At 51.2% G+C, this 18,159-nt stretch overlaps 2 protein-coding genes across 3 annotated transcripts; one reads left to right on the forward strand and one right to left on the reverse strand.

The window, feature by feature from the left end:
* Nucleotides 1–1,075: 1,075 nt before the first annotated feature.
* PNPO (pyridoxamine 5'-phosphate oxidase) lies at nt 1,076–9,761 on the forward strand. Its single transcript, XM_040245572.1, has 7 exons — nt 1,076–1,362; nt 4,654–4,778; nt 5,240–5,339; nt 6,184–6,237; nt 6,489–6,617; nt 6,922–6,992; nt 7,213–9,761. Exons 1-7 carry the CDS (start codon nt 1,225–1,227, stop codon nt 7,379–7,381), a joined length of 786 nt encoding a protein of 261 aa, XP_040101506.1. The 5' UTR covers nt 1,076–1,224; the 3' UTR covers nt 7,382–9,761.
* Nucleotides 9,762–12,381: 2,620 nt separating this feature from the next.
* PRR15L (proline rich 15 like) lies at nt 12,382–18,159 on the reverse strand. 2 transcript variants are annotated; one of them, XM_040245573.1, is made up of 2 exons: nt 18,047–18,159; nt 12,382–13,545 (listed from the first exon to the last, which is right to left on the reverse strand). In XM_040245573.1, exons 1-2 carry the CDS (start codon nt 18,102–18,104, stop codon nt 13,214–13,216), a joined length of 390 nt encoding a protein of 129 aa, XP_040101507.1. In that variant the 5' UTR covers nt 18,105–18,159; the 3' UTR covers nt 12,382–13,213. The 2 variants fall into 2 exon arrangements, with proteins under 2 accessions (XP_040101507.1, XP_040101508.1); XM_040245574.1 differs by lacking the exon at nt 18,047–18,159 and adding an exon at nt 17,574–17,813.

An 18,159-nucleotide genomic window follows, 5' to 3' on the forward strand; every position in this document is an offset into this window, starting at 1 on the left:
CCTGACACAGTCCTGGGGTGCCTGCCTAAAAGGCTCTTGCAGCTCCCCTTCTTGATGTTCAGGAAGGACTACAGAGAAGCCTTGACCCTAGGCTGCCCAGCCAAGTCAAAACTGGAATGGGCACTGGCAAGTGTCTATTATTCAAGCCCCTAGTCCACATCCTGGAAGTGACTTTGCATGGCAACAGGCTCCCCTGTGCCTTTAATTATGGTTGTCACTGACCTGGGAACTAGACTCCAACTACCGAGAAGAGGCAAAATGTGAAAAAGGAGAAACAACAAAGAGGGAGGCAGCCCTGGAGCGATGGGGCAATCTTTCCATCTGCTGGAACACTGGGTAGTATGAGCTCCGCTGCAACCACAAAAGAGGAAACCATGAGAAAAGGGAGGAGCATGCTCTGACTTGCATTACAGAAATGAGGCTGGAGAGCGGCAATTCAGAGCTGAAACAGGAAGATGGTTCTCATCTGGGATAGTTTGATCCCAAATTTCCCTCTTCCCCTTTCCCATCTGGCCATCTGCTTTCTTACCCATAGTCTCCTCCTGACCCAACTGCTCCTCCCAGACATCAGAGTACCTCCCGATACTCACACACTATATACACACCCCTATCCCATGAGACCCGAAGTCCTATTTCAACCTCTCCCATTCTCGAGCCCAAATTTCATCCCCCCACCAGATCGCCCCTTTCTGTGTCTCCACTACACTTTGCCTCAGAGTCTGGCCCCTAATTCCATTTTCCGTTTGTACTTTCCAGACCGCCAATCTCTAAACTAGCCTTCGGTCATCTGCTAGGGGCGGGTCTCTTAAAACTGACTATCTCCACAAGCCCCCAGCGGCTCCTCCCTTGCCCCTCCCGCCTGGGCCGCTGCAGTCCCTATACCTTTAACAAACCTCCACGTGCGTGTTAACCGCGGTGACAGCATTTCCTTGTCTCTCTGCTCCCGCCCCGGGAGGCGCCGTCCATTGGCTGCCGGGTTCCTCTGTTCTTGTTTTAATTGGCCTCGCGCCTGAAAAACTCCAACCAATGGTCTCTCCGCTCCCGGCTCCCTCCACCGCCTCTGGCTTCCCATTGGCTCCCATTGGCTCGGCGGACTTAGGCTGTTGGCCTGGCTTGGTGACTGATAAATTCTTCCTTGCTGGGAGATTTCCCGGCTAAGACACTGGTTCCAAACGCAACGGAACCCAGCGCGGAGCCACGCTGGGTCACGTGGCCAAAGGGCCCATGACATTCTGGCTGCGGAGCGTCATCGTGACGTTTGGGCGACCCGCCGAGTGGCCCCGCTGCCTCCGCCACCTCTGCAGCCGCGGTGCTGCCATGGACCTGGGACCGATGCGCAAGACTTACCGCGGGGACCCAGAGGTGCCGCTGCCCTGCAGGGCCTCCGCAGTCATCTCCCGAGGGGAGGGGCATGGAAGGGATCCCCTGGGGTTTCTGATCCACCTCTTGGGGCTCGGGGTTACCCCTATGGGAGAAGCGGGGGTTCAAAGACAACCAATAGGGGAGGGTTTCTGGAGAAACAAGGATGAAGATGGACTCCAGAGGCAGCTCGTTATAGGCACTCAGGGCGCTCACTTAGGGGTTGCCTGGGAGGAATCCTGCCGGTCGTTGGGTGCACTTCTAGGACGGTTTACTTACCTCTCTGGGTCTCAGTTTCCTCACTTCACAAGTAATATCACTGACCTCACGGGGATGTTATGGACTTTGATATTTGTAAAATACCTCTGTTTCGTCTCCAAGTTGCGTCAGACTCTTTGCAACCCCATGGACTGCACCGGGCCAGACTTCCCTGTCCCTCAGTATCTCCCAAAGGTGGCTCAGGCGGTAAAGCGTCTGTCTACAATGTGGGACACCTGGGTTCGATCCCTGGTTTGGGAAGATCCCCTGGGGAAGGAAATGGCAAACCACTCCAGTACTGTTGCCTGGAAAATCCCATGGACAGAGGAGCCTGGTAGGCTAAAGTCCATGGGGTCGGAAAGAGTCGGACATGACTGAGCACACTTCCACTTTCATGTCCATTGAGTCGGTGATGCTATCTAACCATCGCATCCTTTACTGCCCTCTTCTTTTGCCCACTTTCTCCTTTTGCCTTCAATCTTTCCAGCATCAGGATCTTTCCCAATGAGTCGACTGTTTGCATCAGGTGGCCAAAGTAATAAAGCTAGTAAAGTGCCTAGAACAGTGATAACAGGGTTAGTCACCAGTCGTTTGCAACTCTGCGACCCCATGAACTGAAGCCCACCAGGTTCCTCTGTCCATGGAATTTCCCAGGCAAAAATACTGAAGTGGCTTGCCATTTCCTTGTCCAGGGTATCTTCCCAACCCCAGGGATTAAAACACGTGTCTCCTGGATTGGCAGGCAGATTCTTTATCACTGAGCCACTTGGGAAGCTTATGTTTGTTGTTGTTTTTAAATGTAACTAGTTAATTTATTTTGTCTATTTTTGGTTGCTCTGGGTCTTCCTTGAGCAAAGGCTTCTCTCACTGGGGAGCATGGGGCTCTAGGTGTGCGGTCTTCCCATAGCTGCAGCCCATGGGCTCAGTGGCTGCCCCCCCGGCATGTGGGATCTTCCCAGACTAGGGATCAAACCCCAGAGCCCTGCATTGGCAGGTGGATTTTAAACCACTGGACCCCAGGAAAGTCCATAAATGTTTGATAAATAACACTTTGAGGAGGAGGAATAACTTACCCAGGAGTGCAGGAGAAAGCTCCTGGATCTTACTTCCTTTTCTCTCCTCAGATAGAAACCAAGAGAACTATTTTGGAATTAGGGCCCAGAACCGGTTACCAAATCTAGTTGCATGTGAACATTTCCAGAAATGCTTGTTAAACATGAAGTTTTTCATTAAATCTCAGACTTGTTGGGGGAACCACTGACCCAAACTGCCCACCCAGGCCAGGCCCCAAAGTAACCACTTGCATGAGTTATCTTAAACCAGAGGTCCCAGGAAGGAATCTGGAACTAACAAGCTAACACCGACTAGAAGAATTTGAGAAAGGTCACAAGGAGAGAGGAGACAGTCTGTATGTCCTGCCTACCTCCCAGAATCCTTCTGACTGGAATCCATCTTGGCTAAACAATGTGCGTGCCACCAGGAAGGACCCTGAGTCAGAATGATTGGCCAGAGACAACCTGGAAACCAACAGCATCACCATAGAACATGAAGCTGCAAGCCAAGTGCCAGAGCGGTCCTCCTGGTTTCCCTTGCCCTGCTGCTTTCCACCTGGGCGCTCCGTCCCAATAAAGTCTCTTGTTTTGTCAGCAAGTGTACCCCTGTCCTGCCTCTTGAGAAATCGGTATGCAGGTCAGGAAGCAACGGTTAGAACTGGACATGGAACAACAGACTGATTCCAAATAGGAAAAGGAGTACGTCAAGGCTGTATATTGTCACCCTGCGTATTTAACTTCTATGCAGAGTACCTCATGAAAAACGCTGGACTGGAAGAAACACAAGCTGGAATCAAGATTGCCGGGAGAAATATCAATAACCTCAGATATGCAGATGACACCACCCTTATGGCAGAAAGTGAAGAGGAACTCAAAAGCCTCTTGATGAAAGTAAAAGAGGAGAGTGAAAAAGTTGGCTTAAAGCTCAACATTCGGAAAACGAAGATCATGGCATCCGGTCCCATCACTCCATGGGAAATAGATGGGGAAACAGTGTCAGACTTTATTTTTGGGGGCTCCAAAATCACTGCAGATGGTGATTGCAGCCATGAAATTAAAAGACGCTTACTCCTTGGAAGGAAAGTTATGACCAATCTAGACAGCATATTGAAAAGCAGAGATATTACTTTGCTGACTAAGGTCGGTCTAGTCAAGGATATGGTTTTTCCTGTGGTCATGTATGGATGTAAGAGTTGGACTGTGAAGAAGGCTGAGCGCCGAAGAATTGATGCTTTTGTACTGTGGTGTTGGAGAAGACTCTTGAGAGTCCCTTGGACTGCAAGGAGATCCAACCAGTCCATTCTGAAGGAGATCAGCCCTGGGATTTCTTTGGAGGGAATGACGCTAAAGCTGAAGCTCCAGTATTTTGGCCACCTCATGCGAAGAGTTGACTCATTGGAAAAGACTCTGATGCTGGGAGGGATTGGGGGCAGGAGGAGAAGGGGACGACAGAGGATGAGATGGCTGGATGGCATCACTGACTTGATGGACGTGAGTCTGAGTGAACTCCGGGAGACGGTGATGGACAGGGAGGCCTGGCGTGTTGCGATTAATAGGGTCTCAAAGAGTTGGACATGACTGAGCAACTGAACTGAACTGAACTGTACCTCCTCGGACAATTCATTTCTGAGTGTCAGACAGGAGTCTGCTCTCGGGCCCTGGAAGGGATCCCCCTTTCTGCAATTGACCTGCTGAATGAGAATTTACTGGGTGGAGCCCAGGAGTTGTTTTTTTTTTTTTTTTTTTTTTTTAGGCTTCCCAGGTGATAGGTTTGACACCTGTGACATGAAACCCTGATTTGTCAAATTATTCACCATTTTGTACCTGTTTTCTCACCTATAAGATAAGGCTAACAGAACCTTCCTGGCGATGGTTTTTGTTATGAGGACTAAATGAGTTAACACTTGAAAAGTGCCTAGAAGAGAGCCATGTACACAGTAAACACTCTGTGTTTGTAAAATGAAATAAAACTCTCCCTTCCCAGGCATTTGAGGAGACTCATCTGACCTCCCTGGACCCTGTGAAGCAGTTTGCTGCCTGGTTCGAGGAGGCTGTTCAGTGTCCTAACATAATGGAAGCCAACGCCATGTGTCTGGCTACGTGTACAAGGTAGGCATAGCCGTGGGCCCTTCTGTAGGTGGGTTCAGATGAAGTAGGAAACTTAGGAAGCTCTCAATTTGATGGATGACAACTTTATGATTCTAGTTCTATTATTAACATGCTGTGTGGCCTCAGGCAAGTAATTTGTCCTCTCTGGGCCTCGGTGTCCTTACCTGTAAACCAAAGATTAGACTTGACTCAGTTCCATTTAGTGATAAAATGTAGTGCCTCATTCATCTCTGCCCTTGATGCTTCCACCTCCCAGTACACACACCCTTGTCTCCCTCAGCTCCCAGTCTCCCCAGTTCCCATCTGGGGAGGTAGATCTCCATAAAGCCATCTCCCTCTCTTGAAATCTAGCACAGTGCTGGTTTGTATCATTCATTTGACAATCAGTCATAAATCCCTTGAGACATCGCTTGTATTAGCCTCTTATTCAACTCTTCTTCCCCCTCTGCTCTTTGCCCCAGAGATGGGAAACCGTCTGCCCGCATGGTGCTGCTGAAGGGCTTTGACAAGGATGGCTTCCGCTTCTTCACTAACTTCGAGAGTCGAAAGGGAAAAGAGCTGGTGAGGGTTCATGATAAATCCTTCCTGGGCCTGCAGGGTCCAGCCCTGGCTTCTTGGTCACCTACTCATGCCACCCCTGCCCCCGTCCACTTGCCAGCCGTGCTCAGGCACTGTCCCGACTAGAGGCGTTTGCACTTGGCTTCTCTCTGCCGTGAATGAGGGCAAGCTTTAAGCTCCTCCACCTCCCTAGCTGTTTATCTGAGTAGCTCCTGTTTCTTCAGGTCTCAGCCCCGCCGTCACCTCCTCACAGAAGCCTCTGGACTCCCAGGCTGAGCCAGCCCCTCTCACTTCGGTCACTATAATTTACAAATTTCCTTTCTGCCATTGTTTTAGTTTCTAACTGCATGTATTTGGGGGATTATGTGATTAATGTTTATGTCCTCTGCTAAACGGTAAGCTCTGTGGGGGCGGGACTGCCTCTGAGATGTCTCTGTTATACCCCCAGCACCTCTTCTGGTGTTGAGCACAGAGCTGGCACTTCCTATGCATTCAGTTAATGAATCCAAAATGAGTAGCTCTCCCCCGAGTCCAGTGCAGTCAAATGTGCATTTCAGAGGATTTGCAAATCTGTGGGTAAGAGAAATGGCAAGCCGCACTCGAGTCCATCTGGCTGAGGTTTTCAATGCAGGTCTTCCATTGACTCTGTGAACCTGGGCATGTTAGTGAACCTCTCTGAGCCTATCTCTACACCTGTAAAAGCAGGCCCGCCTTTGGGGACTTAATGAAATGCTGCAGTAAATGCATCTGCAGGGCCTGCACGGTGCAGACCCGCTACCTTCCCCCTGTGCTCAGGCCTCCTCTCTCCCATCCTGATGACTGTCTGTGGATTCTCTTCCGTTTCCAGGACTCGAATCCCTTTGCTTCCCTCGTCTTCTACTGGGAGCCCCTGCACCGTCAGGTGAGTGAGCATTCCTGGGACAGCTAGGGGTGGACTGGAGGTAGGAGGGGCCTGAGTTTATGGATGAACCTGGTGAAGGTCCCCAGGCTGCGCAAACATCCTGCCTTTCAAATGGCTCTCACTTAGCTAGGCTACCTGGAGTCAGGCGCAATGGGGCAGTGGATAAAGAGAAGAACAAAGAAGACGGGCCAGTGCTGGTCGGGAGGGCAGGTGGCCTTGATTGTTATCTAACCAGGGCCATCCCTGGGCAGGTGCGTGTGGAGGGGCCCGTGAAGAAGCTGCCTGAGGAGGAGGCTGAATGCTACTTCCACTCCCGCCCCAAAAGCAGCCAGATTGGGGCTGTGGTCAGTCACCAGAGTTCCGTGATCCCGGATCGGGAGGTGAGTGGGGCTTCTCCTTAGTCCTTTGAGTGGTGGGTGCCTTGGCTCAGCCCCAGAGGCTGTCCCCAGGGGGTGCCAGGGCCCTCTCTCTCCAGCAAAGTGAAATGGATGGTCTCCCTGGAGGATGTGAATATGGGGAGCAGGGATCAGACCTCCTGTGTCTGTCTGACTCTCCTGTTGAACTGTGCCCCCCGGAGGTCACCTGTGTCCCCAGCACCTGGCACAGAGCACAGGCCCTGTAAGTGGTGATTAAATGAATCCCTGACTGGGTCTGGCCCTTCCTTCATTTCCTTCCCCTGGACAGTATCTGCGAAAGAAGAATAAGGAACTAGAGCAACTCTACCAGGAACAGGAGGTGCCAAAGCCAAAATACTGGTGAGTGATACAGGGGGGTCACCTAGAAAGGGACACTGGGGCCCTCATGCTTCCTTGAAGCCATGCTTGGAATTACAGATATACTCCTCCCTGGCAACCCATGTCAGATGCATGCCACCAACTTCCTTCACGGGACCCTGGATGGCGTGGAAGGTGGTGGGGGTTGCCTGGCTGGAAAAATGCATGCACAGGGCACCAAACCGTCTGCTTCTCCTTGTAGGGGTGGCTACATGCTGTACCCACAGGTGATTGAGTTCTGGCAGGGCCAAACCAACCGCCTGCACGACCGGATCGTCTTTCGACGAGGCCTACTAACTGGAGATGCCCCTCTGGGGCCCATGACCCACCGAGGCGAGGAAGACTGGCTCTATGAGAGACTTGCGCCCTGACTCCCAATCTGTCGGCACTGAGTGGAGCTGGGGCCAGTGCCCCAGAGAGGGTATGGGATATGGGGCCAGACCCTTATAAACTCAACCCATTTCCCTTCCTGCCTCTTATATTCAGGGCCCTTCAGTGTTTGCCCTCGGAATTCTGCGTAGTCAGCTAGTCTAGTCGAGTTTTAACAGTGGCACAGACGATCACAAACGGAAAATCTCGTGATTATCTTCTCGACCTTAACTATAATTTATTGGAATAGCTCCCTGTAGGGGTGGGGTTGGTGTGACAGGGTTAGGGCCCCAGCAGCCTTGTCTCTTATCACATGACAAGAGTCTGGCCAAAGCCGATTGGTCCCAGCAGAAGCACCTGAGGCAATCTAGCCAATCGGTTTTTCTATTCTTTCAAATTTGAAATCTAGAGACTCAGAGCATAGGAGCCAAGTAAATAATGGCGGCCTAGAAACAGCACCTTCTGGCTGCTGCTCTTGCAATTCTCTGAACCATCCATGGATCCCTCCTTCCCATGCCTGGGGTTGTCCAGTTCCTCCTTCTACCTCAGAAAACCCATTGTCTCTAAAAAAAAAGAGAGAGATTTATTTTTTTCTTGGCTTAAACCAGTCAGAATTGATGTGCTTATAATGAAAAGAATCTTCACTAACTCATTTACTAATAGGATATTTTTAAACCTCTTACCCAACTGATAGATGCCCTCCATTATCTGAAGAAGAGCAATGTGGAAAAGAGACTAAACGTATTCTCTGTAGCTGTAAAGGACCCATACGTGGAAGTTAGATGAAGTTAGATTTCATCTCAATATGGGAAGAAATTTCAAACAATTGGGGCTGCCTAAGAGGGAGTAGGTTAGTTAGTGAGTATTCTGTCCCTGTCAGATAGGAGTTTTGTAGAAGGAACTCATGCTAGTACCTGTGGATCAGGAAGATTTTCTTCAGGCCTTACTTTCCACATTTGTTTTTAAAAACTCAATGTATGTGAGGGCTTTCCAGGCGGTACTAGTGGTAAAGAACCCACCTGCCAGTGCAGGAGATGTAAGAGATGTGGGTTCAATCCCTGGATCTGGAAGATCCCCTGGAGGAGGGCATGGCAACCCACCCTAGTATTCTTGCCTGGAGAATGCCATGGACAGAGGAGCCTGTGGGCTACCGTCCCTAGTGTTGCAAAGAGTCAGATACGACTGAAGCGACTTAGCACAGCACATATGTATGTGAAATACATATATACATACATTTATATGTATTTCGCTTTCCAGATATAAAATTAAATAATAGAGCTTATACTTTGCTGACACACATCCCTTTACCTCCCTTCCACCCCTACTGATGATGACTCCTAGGTCACTGGTTTTCACTGGATTACCCAGGAGCTTTAAAAACCCTGCTGCTCAGTCCCACTCACAGAGGTGATTTGACCAGTGTGAGTGCAGCCTGGACTTGGGGAAATTTCCAAGGTCCTTGAGAATTCTGTGCAGCCAAGGTTGAGAGCCCCTGTTAATAGATCCTTGCTACTTGCAGTGGGGCTTCCCTTGTGCCTCAGGTAGTAAAGAATCCGTCTGCAATTCAGGGGACCTGGGTTCGATCCCTGGGTTGGGCAGATGCCCTGAAGAAGGGAAAGGCTACCCATTTCAGTATTCTGACCTGGAGAATCCCATGGACTATGTAGTCCATGGGGTCGAAAAGAGTCAGACACGACTGAGCGACTTTGATTCACTTGGAGTGTAGTCAACAGGCCAGTAGCTTTGGCTTCCCTTGGGAGCCTACCCCAGACCCATTGAATCCCACGCTGCTTTAAACAAGACCACTCCTGCTTCCAGGTAACCAGATTAGTCTCAGCCTCTAAACCAACCACTTCTGCAGCTGGATTCTTCGGTAGCATTTGGCTGAGGCCTGTGCTGAGCTATAGACTTTGTCTTCTTCGAGCACAAGTCTGGTGACCAGGGATAACGTGGATGAGTGGCCTCCAGGCTGCGGAGAGGAGCCAGGCTGGGCAAATGTTTGCTGTGCCTAAGCCAGGATCAGAGAACTGACTGTTTGCATACATTGGCCTTTGAGCTTGCAACTCTGTAAACTGCTTCATTCCACTGTATGGGTGTGTTCTTTGGCGTCTGTTACTGACTGCCTCCTCCAAGAGCGGCCCTCTGGGTGTTGACCACCCCCCACCCCCACCGGCTTCCTTAAGTCAGGGTGCAGGAAGGCACAATGCTAGCCTTGTGGCCAGTTGCAAGAGAGGGTATGGAGTGCCCTTCTCTACCTTGTCCTGTTATATTATGGGGTCTGTGTATATCCCCTGCTTTGAGCCTGGTCTCAGCTGTTCCTTTCCTTTCCTCTGTCTGACAGTCCCTGTGCCAAGTCTAAAATAAAAGCTCATCAGCCATCCATTATGTAAATATTTGATGTAGCCTGGTCTCGTCCCCCACCCCCCATGTTTGAGGGGAGTTGAAGAATTTAAGCAACTCCTCCTACCTGGCTTCTCCACTTGGGGAGGTTGGGCGTCCAGCAGGGGGAGCCCAATGCCCAGGGTTGGCCCCTTCTAGGCAGCACAGGCCAGTTCTAGTCGGCCCCTCCTGCCCCCCTTCTTTCCCCTCTTGGGTCCCGTCCCAGTGAAACTGTGGTCAATAACCGTGGCCTCTCCCGCTCCTGCTCATATTTTCATATTTGCACTCTCGCTTCCTCCTCCTCTGGCCTGGTGAACACTTGTGGCTGCCTGGGCGCTGACTTCCTGGGCAGCCAGGTCTCCTTGGCTCCTACTACCTGCCCCCAGCCCATCTGTCCATCCCTTAACTTAGGGATATGTGTGGAGTTTTCGTGGGAGATTCTGTGGCCGTCACTTTGGGGCCGTGGAGTGGAGTGGCATGCACAGGGTTGAGGAACCCACAGACCCTCTCACCTCAGAGGAAAGATAGTGGCCTGGTGGTTGCCAGTATGAGACAGAAGCACAGGTCAGTGGCCTGGGGCCCAGCCTCTCGCCCCTCCCCACCCCTTGCCTCAGGGAACCTGAGGATGGCTGAAGCAGCAGGTCCCTATGGTTTGGGTTCTCACCCTTGAAGCTGGTTGGCTTTTCCTCACTGGTTCCAGATTCTGGGCGGCCCCCTCAGAGGATGCTTGCCTCCCGGGACCGCAAGGCCCAGGCATGGCCTTCTCCCCACCTTCCCACTGCAGAAGGTGACTGTACTCCTTTCCTTGTTCTGATCAGTTTCCCTTCCCTGTTGTTCATTTGCTCTGTCCTGTCCGACTTTTTGCAACCCCATGGACTGCAGCACGCCAGGCTTCCCTTCCCTGAGCAGATACAAATCCAGTGTGAAGGGGGCTGTGTGGTACGGCAGCCATATGCACAGATCTGGCCTCAGTCCCAGCTCTGCCACTAGGAACCCCTGACCCAGGTCAGCTAATGTAGCTGGAAAACTAGAAAACAGTGATAATGACAGCACCTATGATGAGAGGGTTATAGGAGGAACTTCCTGGGGAACTCACCATAGAGCTGGCTGATTACAAACCCTCTGAGTATGAGCTGCTAACTGGGCAGAGCTGCAGTCGGCTGAAAGTCAGCTCCTCCATGCGAGGCTTTATGGACTGAATGATTGTGGGGACCCTAGAAAGTTCCATGTGGTGGGGAGGGATGGGGAAGAGGCTTGGGGGAAGGCCATACACTTGAGCCCGCCTTCCCTCCCTCCAGTCCCTGAGCTCCCTCCCTCTTCTTCAGAGTTGCCTCTGGCCTGGGTGAGGCCAGCTAACAAAGGCCCCCTTGTACAGGTCTGTTTGTATTGGTGAATGTCCTGAGTAACCTCCCTGGGTGGCCCAGCAGCCTGACCCAGAAGCCACAGAATCACATCATTTAGTTGTCACCTTGGTCTCTTTCTGTTCCCACCATGAGCTCCAGAGATTTGGCCAATTTTTTTCCAGTTCTCAGTTCCTGGGGCTTGAGGAGGGTCTAGACCTAACAGCGTAGGGAGTAAGCTCTCTCTTCATCCTTAAACGGAAGCATGAGCTGTGGTGGAGTTCCTTCATAAAAGAGAGGAAAGGAAACCGATATGCACTGAGCACATACAGAGGACTTCTTATGGATCATGTAATACTGACCAGGTACGTGTGCTAAGTCGCTTCCGTCATATCCGACTCTTTGCGACACTCTGGACTGTAGCCTGCCAGGCTCCTCTGTCCCTGGGATTCTCCAGGCAAGAATCCTGGAGGGGGTTGTCATGCTCTCCTCCAGGGGATCTTCCCAATCCAGGGATCGAACCTGCATCTCCTGCATTGCAGGTGGATTCTTTACCGCTGAGCCACCAGGGAAGCCCTATACTGGCCACTGTCTGTGAAATAGATATTAGTACAGCCCCTTTTACAGAAGAGGAAGCTGAGGCTCAGAGGAGATTTTGTTTTTGCTTTTTAATGTTCCCCAAATCACCCAGCTGCTAACGGAGAAACCAGAATTTGAATCTGGATCCCAAACTAAACCCCTGAGATTTGGGGGTCAGTCAACAGAGGTCAATGGCACCCCACTCCAGTACTCTTGCCTGGAAAATCCCGTGGACGGAGGAGCCTGGTAGGCTGCAGTCCATGTGGTCGTGAAGAGTCGGACACGACTGAGCGACTTCCCTTTCACTTTTCACTTTCATGCATTGGAGAAGGAAATGGCAACCCACTCCAGTGTTCTTGCCTGGAGAATCCCAGGGACGGGGGAATCTGGTGGGCTTCCGTCCATGGGGTCACACAGAGTCGGACATGACTGAAGCGACTTAGCAGCAGCAGCAGCACCAGAGGTCTGCTCCATTCTCTTGGAGCACCTGAAGGCCTTTCTGTTTCTGAGGTATAACTAGCTCCTTCCTTTGCTCTCTCCATCTCCAAACGTTAAGATGGCTTGGTGGTGAAGTTAGTGCCCCGTACACTATCTTTTTTCACCTGAGGACCTTTCCTGATGCTCAAAAGGAACAGTTTGAACACAAAGTAAAAAAGAGTAAAGTCATGAAAGACTTTACAGTAAATGTAAGACAAGAGCGTACATAGGTTCTCTGCTTTTGCAGCATTGTTTATTACAAAAAGAAACCTACAATTTTTTTTCTTTTAAACAAAATTCAAGGCTCCAGGACTCATCTCTGGGGCTGATCCATCTTAAATACTAGTAGGGGTAGGAGGGCTCCTGCCAGAACTTCCCACCCCTTTTCCAAGTTTGGGCCCGAGGGACAGTGTACTTTCCCTTTGAGGCTGCATGCAGAACTTGTGGGGTCCCTGGTCCGGCCTTCTGCAGCACCTCCTAGGGAGTGCCAGGGTCCCCTCCCCCTTCGCACCTGGGGGCAAAGTTCCAGGAAGTTTCCCACTTGAGTTAGGAGGTGAACTCAAGTTCATCATCTCCACCTCAGCTCCAAGAAACCACCCCCATCATGTGGCTTCTGGAAAAAGCACTCAGAATGGATCCAGAGAATAATCACAGGTAGAGAAAGTAGAGGGAGCAGTAATTTAAGCTCACCCTTGACCCCGTGCCCCTGCAGAGGGTGAGGTCTGTCCGGATCCCTTGCTCCATTCCTTCCACGCCCACCTCCCTGCTGGCGCTGCCAGTGCTTCCAGGAGGGCTGTCCTTCCCAAGTGGGACTTTTCAACCTTGAACTGAAGTGCCTTTGTATGTGGTGGGGGAGGGCGGGAGGACCTGGGATCTCTCAGGCCTTCCAGAAAGCCAGAGCACATAAATACAAACCTAAAACCAGACATTTCCTGCCAGCAGGCACCAAGTCCCCCCACAGCTTCAGCTGTGGCCAAAGAGGCCAGCGTGGCGAGCTCCTGTCTCAGACCCAGCTGATGGCAGGGAGCAGGAAGGTGCTAGCGTCCTCCTCGGCCCCCTTCACTGTCCTTTGCCCTCCCTGTCATCAAACAGGTTGGGGTTCTCCGCCAATGAGGCTCGGACCTTTTTCTTCTCCTTGAAGCGGCCTGAGTTGGAGACTTTGACGTGCTTGCCCTTGGTGTTCTTGTCCACAATCTTCTCCAAGCGAGTGTTAAAGTTGCTGTTGGGGTTCCCACCGTCAGGCCTTGGGGGCTCCGCACCACCCTCACTCTGGGTGTAGGTGTCAGGGATCTCATACAGCACTTTGGGAGTGGATTTCTTTTTCCGCAGGAAGGTCAGCTTCCACCAACCAACTTCGGTCATGGCGTTCCCAGACCTGAAGGTGGGGCTTCCTGCAGGAGCAGGGGACATAGAGAAAGGGGTCAGTGGGGAGAAGGGGTAGGGGCCTTGGAGCAGCCCTTTCTAGTCTCCCAACCTGGCTTGAAAGAATTGAAGGTGGGGCCAAGTGAACCCAGGATTCAGGTAAGCGATGCAATCCTTTCGGTGAACATGAGAGAGAGAAGGGTCTGGGGAAGAGGCAGTCAAGAAAACATCCACGGGGAAGCCATCTGAGCCAGGTGGATGGGACAGTGGGACAGCTACACACCGCTGCCAGACAGCTTGACACTCCAAGCCCCTTGGGGCTGCAGGAGAGTGAATAGCTTGCTGGGTCATACAGCAACTAGGCCTTGGCCACCTTCCCAAGCTCTTCCCGCTATGCCTCCAGGCTCTGCTGCCAGGAGCAGACAGGTGATCAGCTGGTATTAGACGGAAAGAAATACCCTATGCATTTTCTTTGGAATTCATTACAAAATTAAACAGTATTTGTGATGTTCAGAGTAATTTGGACTTCCCTGTGGGTCACCACCGAGGCTAAGGAAACAGCTGGGGTTTTTCTAAGGGAGGGAAACATCAGGCTGGATGTGGGAAGTCCCAAGAACTATTCCAGCCTCGTGACCTCTGGCAAGGTACATCTTTGGACCTCAGTGTCCTCAACTGTCCTTTCCAGACCTAACGTTCAGCTCTAATGTTAATCCTTGCCCACAAGGTAGACATGCTTTGCAAAGTAAGACTTATTGAGGGGTGGTTCCCTTTCCCCATACAGCTTCCATAAGGACAGGAGTTCGAAGGAAACCTGAACATTTGGAAGGAAGTTTGGTGGGGCCAAGAGGTACATGTGGGGTCTGGTTATCACAGGCTGGACCCTCCATAAGGGCACCCCATGAGAGGTGGGGCAGGGTTCTGAAATCCAAGCTTCTCCACTGACAACGTGATGTGTCCTGACACAGTAGAGGCCTCACCTTTTACTATTCCATGAAGTTGCTACCTGAGCTGGTGGAAGTTTTGGCAGATGAAGTTATCTGGACACAAGAAAAAGAGAGTATAGGCTAGAGATATTAAGATCAAAGAAAGAGCAGGCAGAGTGATAAGAAATGAAAACATCTTTGGGCCTGGAGAGGTTGGTGGTCTGATTTCCAGAAGTCCGTGGTATTGTTGCAGGGAGAAGTCAATTCTGGCTCCATGTTGAAACTGTTTCCTTGACTTGCTTTCCATTGCTTTTGTTATTATAATCCTACATAATGGCCTGTCTCAGAGAATCCTGCCCCTCTGCCTGACCATTAAACTAAAGTGCCTTTGTTCAGAACCCTGTCCACCCACAGATGGCAGGAAGGAAGAAACTAATACATCCCCCTGCCTGAGGCTTGCCATTCTAGGAGATATTTGCAAAATTAATAGCCTTTTTACTTTGTTTCCTCCTCCCTGCCATCTCTGATCCATAAAAGAACCTGGCATTCAGACCTCGAAAAGATGGTTATTTTGAAACATTAGTCTGCCATCTTCTTGGTCAGCTGGCTTTCTGAATAAAATTGTATTCCTTGCCTCAACACGTCGTCTCTCGGATTCATTGGCCTGTCATGTAGAGCGCACAGCGAGCTTGGACTTGGTATCAGTGTGAGCTGTGCAAGTCTGGAGGAGGAGAGGGCAATAGCCGCAGCACACCTGAAAGCTAGATGATCAACCAGCCCAAGGTCAGTGAAATATATCACCTACTTTTAAAAACTGATGGTCTTAACTATATTTTCCAAAAAGACTGGAAGAAATATGACAAATGATTAATATTGGTTTTCCTTAGGTAGTAGGAATATGGGATATTTTCTCCTCTTTCTCTCTCTCTCTCTATATATATATATATATATATTTAAAAGTTTTATTTTATTTTTTTGATTCCCAGATTTTCCATAATGAGCCTGGAGGTTTTTTTAGAAGGGGAGCAGGTCAAATTCATAAACAATGAAAGAGGGACTTCCCTGGCAGTCCAGTGGTTAAGACTCCATGCTTCCAATGCAGAGGGCATGAGTTCGATTTCTGGTCAGGAAATCCCACATGCTGTGTGGTTCAGCCAAAAAAGTATTTAAAAAGAAAAAGAAAGAAATAAAAGCAGGATGCTGACCTAAGCTTGAAATGAACTGAGTGCCTGCATCCATGGCTTCCTTGTTATGGTTGTCCCCTGGCCCTGCATCTATCCATCCACTTGCCCAGAGCAAGGGGATTCCTCCCCACCTCTCTGTCCAGGAAGCAGACCCACTTTGTCAGCTCTGTCCCTCAAGCTGAGCTCAAGAAGCAAGAAAACCCCAAGGAGATCTAGTGCAGCTCCCACTTAGAAAGTGAAGGAGGGGTGAGTGGTCAGGTAAATATTTTCAGGGCACCCTGGAGAGGTGAGTGCACCAAGGAGACAGCCTGAGAGCTTTGCTTTGGCAGCCTGCCCCACCTGGGCTTTGCACAGCCTTGCACAGAACTTGGTGTTCCAGAATAGGTTTCTGGAAGGAGACTTGGGGAGGGCCAGGAAGGAGGGACAGGGTGCTTCCTTGGCCTATGGGTGCCCCAGTCACCACCTGGTCTGGGGCAAAGCCCACAACCCCACCACAGCCCATCTGGGACTGCTAATAAACTTGGGGAATGGAGGATTCAGCTCCTGAAACAACAGTAACCACCAAACTGCCTTGCTCTATGAGAGTACCCTCTGCTTGGGCCACTTAAAATATACCACTTTAACAGGTCTTTGAACTTGGCGTGCATGGGTCTTAACTCTCCTTGGAGTAAAGGGAGCCACTTGTCAGAAAACCACAGAAAGAGGTCAGAGTGGCCCTTGGGCCCTGCCCTGGAGCCTCCACCATGGCACCAAAGTATTGGTGCCCTTGGCTCCTGGCCTTGAATTCTGGTCTCTCCAAAATGCTTTCTGCTAGGCCTTGCTGTCCCTTCTGTCCAGGAGGACATGACACACCAGTAGGCAGATGTTTAGCCCTTTAACCAAGGCTAATCTATGGAAATCTGAATTTGCAGAACAGATAAACTAGAGGACTATTCTTTGTTTTTCAAAACAAGGGGGCTACACGATTCTTTTAAATAGTGAGCTACCTCAAAATAGTGTAAAATCTGATTTGTTTAGAAAAAGTGACACAACAGTCAACTTCCCTGGCATCTAAAGTTGCAAAAAGGCAGAGGCCAACAGGCACATGCCCACACGTAGTCACAGGAGGCTAGAGGGACCTGGGGGAGGGGAAGTACTTGGAATTTTGAACAGACTCAGCAGTTGGTGATATACCTGCTTCTGCAGGGCCTGAGCAGTTGCACTGAGGGCAAGGCCCTTGCCCCAGGGCCTTGCAATCCATCAGATGATAGAAATCAGCCCTGAAGATCCAAGTTATACCTCCACTGTTTGCACAGCTTGGGAATCCACAAGGGCCTCACGGGATATCCTGCCACCCCCTGCCTATGGTGGTTAGCACCCTGGCATGCATGTGGGCACCCCAGGACAGCTCCCACCATGCCAGCTGGGTTCTGTGAACTGCCCTAAGGGCCTTGCCCAGACAGGGTTGGGCTCCTTATGAGCTGGAACAAGTTAACCATTGACTGGGTTGGAGGTGGAAGGCTGGAGAGGGGGTTGAAGGGGCGAGTCGGCTTCCTGCAGTAAGACAAAACTCAGAACCTCTATTCCTTGCATCTCTGCACGGCCCCTGTGGTACTTCTCCACTCTGTGTGACACTCAGGTTCCCTGGAGAGGACAGGGATATGTTCCTACCAGACAGCCAGAAATATCCTCCAGCGGAGGAGGAGGTAGCAGGTGGTAAGCTCCTGTCCAGCAAGAGTTAACAGATCACTGCTCTGGAGTAAAACTTTCCCAGAAGGAGCTCTGTTGGAGGCCTGGATTGACTCCAAGAAGCCAGTGGGATGAGTCGAGCTCTGCCTGCCCACCTAGAGATGGGAGCCGACATGCCTGGTTCCCCTTTCCAGCTGGGCGTATCAGCCGTGGAAGCAGAACTGAGCCCCCGGACAGAGGTCCATGCCTTGGTTTCCCCTCCCGCCCACCCTCTGCCAATACCTGTGAGCCCGACTGCTGGGAGGCTGGAGGCGAGAGCTTCCCTAGAGAAGGAGCTGAGTGCAGGAGCTGCGCCCCGGGAGACTTGGGGAGGTGGGGGTGGCTCCGGACTGCCGCGCCAGGCAAGGCTCAGTCTGGGAGAGCTGGGTAGGAGCAGCTGTGCAGCAGGTGCGGAGAAACAGGTGCAGGAGCCCTACCTGCTCCGCTGTGGCTCCGGGAGTCAAGGTGAACCTGAAACCCAGCCCCTCCCGGCTAAGTAAACAGGCCGGCTCAGCTGATGAATATTCATTACCCCAGAAATCCAATCCCAGCGCCCCTGCACCCACCCAGAAGACAGGGTCCTCCAGGGACTGCCTGGCCAGGAAGAGGAAACCCCAAGGGAAGTCAGGGGTGGGGAGAACCCAGGAGCCTCTTGCCTCAGTCTGCCACTCTCGGGCGCCTGTTTGCACCCCAGGCATAATTGAGGTCACCCCTACCTGTTTCATGCCCCAAAGAGGCCAGACCCCTCTCCAGCATGAAGTGCCACCTGGACATTACCCCAGGCACAATCCAGAAAGGGTTAAGGGCCGCTGCTCCTGGCGGGAGAAAC

Source organism: Oryx dammah, unplaced genomic scaffold (assembly GCF_014754425.2).
Source record: "Oryx dammah isolate SB20612 unplaced genomic scaffold, SCBI_Odam_1.1 HiC_scaffold_8, whole genome shotgun sequence".
Classification (NCBI taxonomy): Eukaryota; Metazoa; Chordata; class Mammalia; order Artiodactyla; family Bovidae; genus Oryx; species Oryx dammah.